General features: G+C 46.6%; 1 protein-coding gene across 1 annotated transcript; it reads right to left on the reverse strand.

Annotated features, from left to right (window-relative positions):
* Positions 1-661: 661 nt before the first annotated feature.
* Positions 662-3,538, reverse strand: LOC144792931 (uncharacterized). The gene has a single exon (XM_078668129.1). It carries the CDS (start codon positions 3,521-3,523, stop codon positions 1,997-1,999), a length of 1,527 nt encoding a protein of 508 aa, XP_078524255.1. The 5' UTR covers positions 3,524-3,538; the 3' UTR covers positions 662-1,996.
* Between the last annotated feature and the right edge of the window lie 4,403 nt (positions 3,539-7,941).

A 7,941-nucleotide genomic window follows, 5' to 3' on the forward strand; every position in this document is an offset into this window, starting at 1 on the left:
GCTGACAACATTTTGAGAGAAAGAGCATCATTTGCAGGCCATGAAATAAACAATTTGAACACCAAATTAACATCCCACAAAAAGGAATACTTAGCCAACGGAGGTTTTGAAAATCGAACTCCACGAAGCAGGCGACACACCAAAGGGTGGGAACCCACAGGTTTATTGTCAATAGGACAATGATTCAAAGAGATAGCAGATCTGTACAGATTAACCGTGCGATAGGACTTACCCGCACTGGCTTCGGAAGCCAAAAAATTAACCACGAGGCTTAAAGGAGCTGAAAAGGGATCGACAGACCGTTCCATACACCAGCTTGCCCATAAAGACCAAGCGGACTTGTAGGCTCTGGAGGTGCCAGGGGCCCAAGCTCTGCTGATAAAGATTGAAGCCTCCTGTGAAATAAAGACGTCAGACGCGGAAGACCGGAAATCCTCCAAGCGGACAGAACTAGAGATCTGTCCAGAACCAAGGCGTGGGGAAGCCCCTGAGGATCTAGCAGGAGATCTTCGCTGAAGGGAAGCAGCACCGGAAAGTCCACCGCGAGCTCCAAGAGAGAGGGGAACCAGATTTGGGCTTGCCAGAAAGGAGCCAGGAGAACCAAGGATGTCGACTAACGACGAACCTGGGCCAGAACCTGTTGATCATTATGAACGGAGGAAACGCATAATTGAGATTCAGAGACCAATCCTGCAGGAATGCATCTGTCGCGAGAGCAAGAGGGTCCGGTCTCCAGCTGAAGAAAGCGGGAAGTTGGGAATTGAGCCGGGAAGCAAAGAGATCGATAGAAAAGGGACCCCATTTCTGGGAGAGAGAAAGAAAGACGGAGGGAAGCAGCTTCCAATCGCTTGAATCTCGAAGGTATCGAGAGTGCCAATCTGCGATGGCATTGAGACTGCCAGGGAGATATTCCGCTCGGAGAGATAGCTTGTGTTGAAGACAGAAGTGCCAAAGGCTCTTTGCAAGTTCCGCCAGCGGTTTTGACTTTGTGCCACCTAGATGGTTTATGTAGCGAACCGCAGAAACATTGTCCATCCGAAGGAGAATGGAACAACTTGCTTTGTTTTTTGCCAGACTGCGGATTGCAAAGGAGCCTGCCAGCATCTCTAAACAGTTTATGTGCAATGACGACTCCTCTGGAGACCATGTACCTCCAGTCGAGATTGAACCACATCGGGCGCCCCAACCCGACAGGCTGGCATCTGATTCTAATACAAGATCGGGGGCCGTTGCAAAAATCGTCCTCCCGTTCCACGCATCTAAATGGTCTATCCACCATTGTAACTCGAGACGGGATTCTTGGTCCAGCTGGATAAGATCCGAGTACGCCAAGCCTTGGCGAAGATGACGAATCTTCAAGCGCTGCAGAGCACGATAGTGCAGAGGCCCTGGAAAGATCGCTTGAATGGAGGCTGACAGAAGGCCTACGACCCTTGCAAGCGAACGAAGAGACACCTCGGAAAGGCGAAGAATTTGACATAATTCTGACCGAATGGCTGAAACTTTGGATTTCGGGAGATAAAGAGATGCGGTGGAAGAGTCCATTCGGAAGCCTAGAAATTCCACACTCTGAGAAGGGACTAACATAGATTTCTCGGAATTGATGAGGAAACCCAGATCCAGAAGGAGAGACTGAGCAATCTCGAGGTGAGAAAGAAGAGTCTGCATGTCCGAGTGCATGATCAAGATATCGTCTAGATAAATGATGAGACGAATACCGAGGGAGCGCAGATGGGACACCACTGGCTTCATCACTTTGGTGAAGCACCAAGGAGCGGAAGAAAGTCCGAAAGGAAGAGAACAAAATCGGTAAGTGACACCGGACCACTGAAATTGTAGAAATTTGGTGTGGGCCTCGTGTATAGGAATGGAAAGATATGCGTCCTGTAGATCGAGTCTGACCATCCAATCGGATTGGCGTAACGTATCCCTGAGATGGAGAATGGTCTCCATCTTGAAGTGGCGATAAACCACGAACTGGTTGAACCACTTGAGATTAATGACTGGACGAACTTTTTTGTTCTTTTTTCGAACCAAAAAGAGGGAGCTTAGAAAACCTGAGGGGTCGAAGGGAGCGACAAGAATGGCTTGTTTGTGAAGAAGACTTCGGATCTCCTGTGAGACTAGCAGAGCTACGTCTGCGGAAAAAACCAACGGAGGAGGAAAAATAGACTGGAAAGGCTGAGCGTAAAACTCGATGAGATAGCCTTGAACGGAATTGAGGACCGAGGGATCCGCCGTGAGCGCGCGCCACCTGTGAAGAAAAAGAGCAAGACGTCCTCCGATAGGAGGGGGAGGGCTCACCTTGGTTGTTGACGTTGTTGTTGTGGGCGCGGAAACCTTTCTGTCCTCGACCCCTGAAGCCACGACCTCTTTGGGGATAGAACTGTGGCTTGAATTCTTGATAGCCGGAGTTGGCTGCGCCTCTGGAACCTTGGTTCGGGTAACCGCGGCCGGAAGAGCGGTTCCTGCCTCTGCCGGCCCTGCCAAAAACCCGAGGGGCACACACTTTTTTGATGGAAAATTGCGCTTTGTCTAAAGAAGCAAATGTGGACACGTAACGGCTGAGATCCTTGACAAGGGAATCGCCAAACAAAAGGCCGTCAGCCTTGACACCCGGGTCCTGGGTAGCTAGGTTGGCCAACTTCGGATCCAATTTGATCAACAGTCCTTTACGGCGCTCATGAGTGATCGCTGCGTTGGCATTACCTAACAGGCAAAAGGAGCGTTGAAGCCACAAAGAGATTTCTTCCGGATCAAGGTCCGAACCTTCCAATCGGGCCGTCTCCGCCATATCCAAAACCCGGGCCAAAGGGCCCACAACATCCAAAAGCTTGTCCTGGCAAGTGGACCAGGCCTTATCCACACCCCTGCGGGGATCCTTGCCAAACTTCGAGAAGAAAGTAAGAAGGGGCTGATCAATTGAAGGGGTAACGGTGACATGACAAGGAAGGGAAGGTTTTGGACACTCAGACTTGAGCTTAGCACGAACAGACTTGTCCAAGGTCAGACGGAGCTTGGAGGAGATGTATTCACCCACATGAGGAGTGGGGAACCACTCAGTAGAATTGGGATGTCTGATAGAAGAGGGGTCAAACATAGGCTGGCCCTCCGAATCCAAAACAGGTTCAGACGCAAAAGCATCCAATCTCGCTTTCTTGGGGGAAGGAGAATCAAGCAAGTGAAGTAACCCAGTCGAATCATCTGTGTCACCCATATCATCATCATCATCATCCGTGTCAGGAATTGCATCAATGACCAGCTTCTTAGGAACCTCCACATTTTTTGTCTTAGTTTTACTCTTAGACATAGCAACCTTTAACCCCTCCTTGCTAGGAGGCCTGGGAGGAACCACGTCCTCAACCAAATGCGAGGAGGCCTCGCGACCCAACAGTGACACTTTTTTAGGCAGAGAAGTGGAAGGAACCAGTTTACGCTTTCTGCTATCCCCCGCAGAATGGGCCAAAGCTTTGGTCATGAGGCTTAAAAGGGAATTTTCCATGTGTCTGGACACACGAGTCATAGAAGCCTCGACAGCAGTCTCCACTGAAGAATTAATAAAGTGACTGAGGTCTGACTTGAAAGCTTCGCTTTCCTCATTATCCAGCTCTGGAGAGCTTGTATTTTCCATGACAGCAAAAACGGAAGGGAAAGGGTTAATGCAGAGAGGAAAGTAAAGGGGGCGGAAACGGGCCGGAATGGCAGGGAGACACTCCCCTGGGGGCGGACACCGCGATGTGCAAACAGCGGCAGAGAAATGAGCAGCAGGGAGCCACGGAGCACTGTGAGGGAACAGCCGGTAAGGCGGGAAGCGTGCGCAGCGGGAGAAACCAAACGCTGACACACGCGAGGGGGGGGGGCCGAAAACGGGGCAGAAGCAACTCGGAACAAAGACCGACCAGCAAAATGAGCGCGAACGCTCGTAAAGCACAACAGTAACTTCGGCAGTAAACGGAGCATAAATACAACACAGCAATGCAATAAACGCGCACAAAACATTAAAATATGAAGGAGAAAAGGAAAATGCAACTTATCTTTCTGCGTAGCAGCAAGAAAAGAGGACTTCGTGTGGTCAGAGATGGCCATATATACTATCCTGGTTGTGATTGGACCATTGTTTGTTTATTCTAACCCCATTGGCCAGTAGTTTTCTGCTGGGCCTTCTGGGTATTTGTAGTTCTTTGCTTATCTTGCTGCTATTTAAAATAAAGCAAGAAAAGAAGGCATAATAGGAGCCTCCGTTCTTGACATAAAATTGGGACCTGCGCAAGTAGATTTTGGTAAAGTGACTCCATTCATTTTGAAAGTTACCCTTTAGTTTGCCCTAGTGTTCAGGCATTTGCCTGCTGTCAGACATTATTGGGTTTGCTAAAGCCATGTTCCACTTCAGTCTTTTTATGATTTTCCAAGTGTGCTTGGACCAACAATGTGTTTAATTTTTGATGAATGATGATCTTACTAGAGAGTAAGCCTGGGCGGAGTTCCACGTAGTTACCAAAAAAATCTACAAGGCTATACGTAGTTCGGCAAGCAGGGAAGTGCATTATGTTGCGCCATTTGCACTGATTTTCAGTGCCGGGTGTTTTTCCCGTGCTGTAAAAGCAGCGCAAATGGGACCACACACAGTGCAAGAGGGCGCTGCTTCTTACTGCCACTCGTGTGAATCTTCTACTCGAGTGGCAGCTTCCTCAACCCAAATGGAAGATTTCTCAATGCGAGCAAAAGCAAAAAAACAGTGACTGCCCACATTGAGAAATCTCACTGGGAGGTGGTTTGGAGTAAGATGTTCCTTGCTCACGCTCACGAACTTCATGTTGGAATGTACAAGCGAGGAAAAAACTCTGCTCCGCTCTGGAGTTTTTTAGAACTCTAAGTGCTACGAGGAGCAAGAAGTGGGAAACACTCTGTGAGCAGAGCGGAATTTCACTCACATGCCTACTAAAGAGTCTTGGGGAAGTTGATCACTTTCTGGTCTCAGGTCAATTTTATAGTCAGTGAAATACTTAAACAGAGAGAGGCTTGCAGCAGTGTAATCCATGGTGGTATTTGACTTAGTAGAGATAAAGGTGCTAGCCAGCGGTTCGTCATCGTGGCTTATCTTCACGATGAAGTGAGAGTTAAAATCTCCTGTTATTAGAAAGAGAGCAATGGTATTTTCATGTTTCAGAACAATAATCACTCATTCTAATTTAGCCACTATTCAATGAGTTATTGTAGAAGAAATGTCTAAGACAATCACAGGCAGCTGCTGGATACATGACCAATGTTCTACTTTAGCAGCTAGAACCAACTTCTGTCCAATGTCTATAACTGTAACCTTCAATTGTAGACCAGAGGAAAAATACATTACAATTCCCCCTTAGGCCGGCCTTTAGCTTTTCTTTTGTCACACAATTTTGGTATTCAATCAATGGTGTGGGGGTTGCACGCAATGTTTCTTGTGTGACTATGGGCCAGATGTAGGAGAGCAAATACCGGTCGGTAACGGCCGAATTCGGCCATTACCGACAGGTATTTGGGTTTTCAGATGTAGGGGCCATTATTTTACAGAATCGGTAAATTTACAGATTCGGTAAAGTTACCGATTCGGTAAAATACCGAATCGGTAATTTTACCGATTCGGTAAATCCAAATATAGGTGATACTCCTGAGAGTGTCACAGGCCCTTAAGAGTCATATTTTACCATACAATCCTATTGTGTGGTAAAATATCGAATCCAGGTGTGCATGCACACTGTGCAATGTGACACACAGACATGCCCTTAGGGCATGTATGTGTGCCACATGTCACACATGCCTTTACTTCGGGTGCTAGAGGGTGTCAAAGTGACACCCCCTGCACCCTTGCAACATTCGGTATTTACCGATTCGGTAAATACCGATTCGGTATTTCCCATTGATTCCTATGGGCTTCACAGCCCATAGGAATCAATAGGACATACCGATTCGGTATTTACCGAATCGGTAAATACCGAATGTTACCGATTCGGTAATTCTAATTTAAAAATTAGCTACATCTCCCTCCTTCATATTTACCGATTCATAAATACAGAATCGGTAAAATTCGGTATTTATGAGTCGGGAAATGTCCCTCACCTACATCTGGCCCTATGTGTTGAAATTAGTGCAGATATGCAATTGTTTCCTGTTCATAGATTAAATTAGATAAGCCAGGCACATTCCATGAGCAAAGATTTAATGAATTGATGGTAAGACTATTTGTTTCAAGATACGATAGCTGGGTAGAATGTAATTACTTTTTTGCGTTTGATAGCGCGGTTCAGGTAGATAGCTCCAATCCTGAGTTAATCAATTTTGATATTCTATTTCTATGCATTCTCTCCCATGAGACAGCGGGTAAGTAATTGTTCAATTTGCAAGCATGCCACTTTCAGGAACATGTTTTTTTACAAATAATATTCCACAAAATAGAGTTGTAGGAGCCATCATGCTCTTGCACTGACTTTGGATTAAATTCTGCATAAGGGGTTTTGTATTCATTCTTTGTAGAGATCCTGGCTAAGATGGTGGGATAAGCGTTGTCTATATATTTTGCAAGACTTATTCCCCATTTTCCAAAGGAAAGTCTTTTCGCATCAATCAATTCTGTGGTATCTGCATCAGTCCTTTTCACCAAGATTGGTTCAGTTCGTAAAGGGCCATTTAGGCAGAAGAAACTTAATGGTTTCTGTGTGCACTGAATTAAAGTGTGCCAAGTCTTTCTTCCCTTGCAGTAACTTGATTAACCCCTCCCATGCTCATGACGAGCTGAGCTCATCATAACAGCCGCAACGCTCGCACTCGGGGCTAATTCCCCCGCTGTGCTGGACGTTCTACAGAAACGGGTGTGGCCATGACGAGCTCAACTCGTCACGAGCACACGGCCACAGTGGCTCATAATGAGCTGAGCTCGTCATGAGCACCGGGGCACTGTGTGCGCCCCCGAGCACAGCGGGGGAATTAGCTCCGCAGGCAAGGGGTTAAAGACATCATGCATATTCCTAGATCAATATTCATTTCAGACATCTATAAAAGCTTTTCTGTTGTGTTGTTCATAGTTTTTGTGCAATGGTTAGATGTTGATATTCTATCATTCTGGGATGCATTTGCCCTTGGTGTACTAGTTGGAGTTTGTTTACTGTTATTATTTACTCATCATCATCTTTAATCTTTTTTTTGTTAGGGATTCACATTGGGAGACTTTATTAGTTTGATTGAGACAGAACATTGCTAACAGATTCTTGCATGGCTATTAGCTGGTTAATGGCGGGAGCCTAACCCAATCACAGAGAATTATATGAAAGTTAAATAGGGTTAGGTAGAGCTATCCTACTTCAGTGCTCCATCTACTAATAATTCAACCACTTACACAACTTCTACCTCGCTTAGACAACCAATTATTGATAATGAAGCTGTGGTTATAGTGGCAAAGGTTCAAAACACATTGGTCCAAGTCAAAAAGCACTCACAAAATTTAGATAACATAGGGCATCATTACGATTCGGGTCAAGTTCTCTTCCAACCAGCAGAGTAGTGAAAGAGGGACCACCCGACAAGGAGTCGGCGGTCCCCCTGCCCTCATTACAATGCAACCACCTTCAGGGCGGTTGCAAGTCTATATTTTCGATTGTGGCTTGTGCTGTGGGCTGCAGCACAAGCCACAATAGAAAAGATACAATTTAAAAACATCCCTGCATTGTGTGGTAGCACTTGCAGTGCCTGCCACATGGTGCAGGGATGTTTAGGAGCCCCCCAGGCCCCGTTGCGGAGCGTCAAGGGGGAGGGAGGCCTGCTAGTGGCCCCCAAATTCATATTCTGCCTACCTTTTCATGACAGGTGAACCACCATGAAAGGACAAGTGGAAAGGGACATTGTAATCCCTATGGAGGTGCCTGAGAAGGCACTACCCCTATTGTAGAGATTACTGACCCTCTGATGGTC

This window comes from Lissotriton helveticus, chromosome 11, assembly GCF_964261635.1.
Source record: "Lissotriton helveticus chromosome 11, aLisHel1.1, whole genome shotgun sequence".
Classification (NCBI taxonomy): Eukaryota; Metazoa; Chordata; class Amphibia; order Caudata; family Salamandridae; genus Lissotriton; species Lissotriton helveticus.

Coding starts and splice junctions, on each gene's coding strand:
- LOC144792931 (XM_078668129.1), bottom strand. CDS start 3,523: ATGACTCGTGTGTCCAGACACATGGAAAATTCCCTTTTAAGCCTCATG.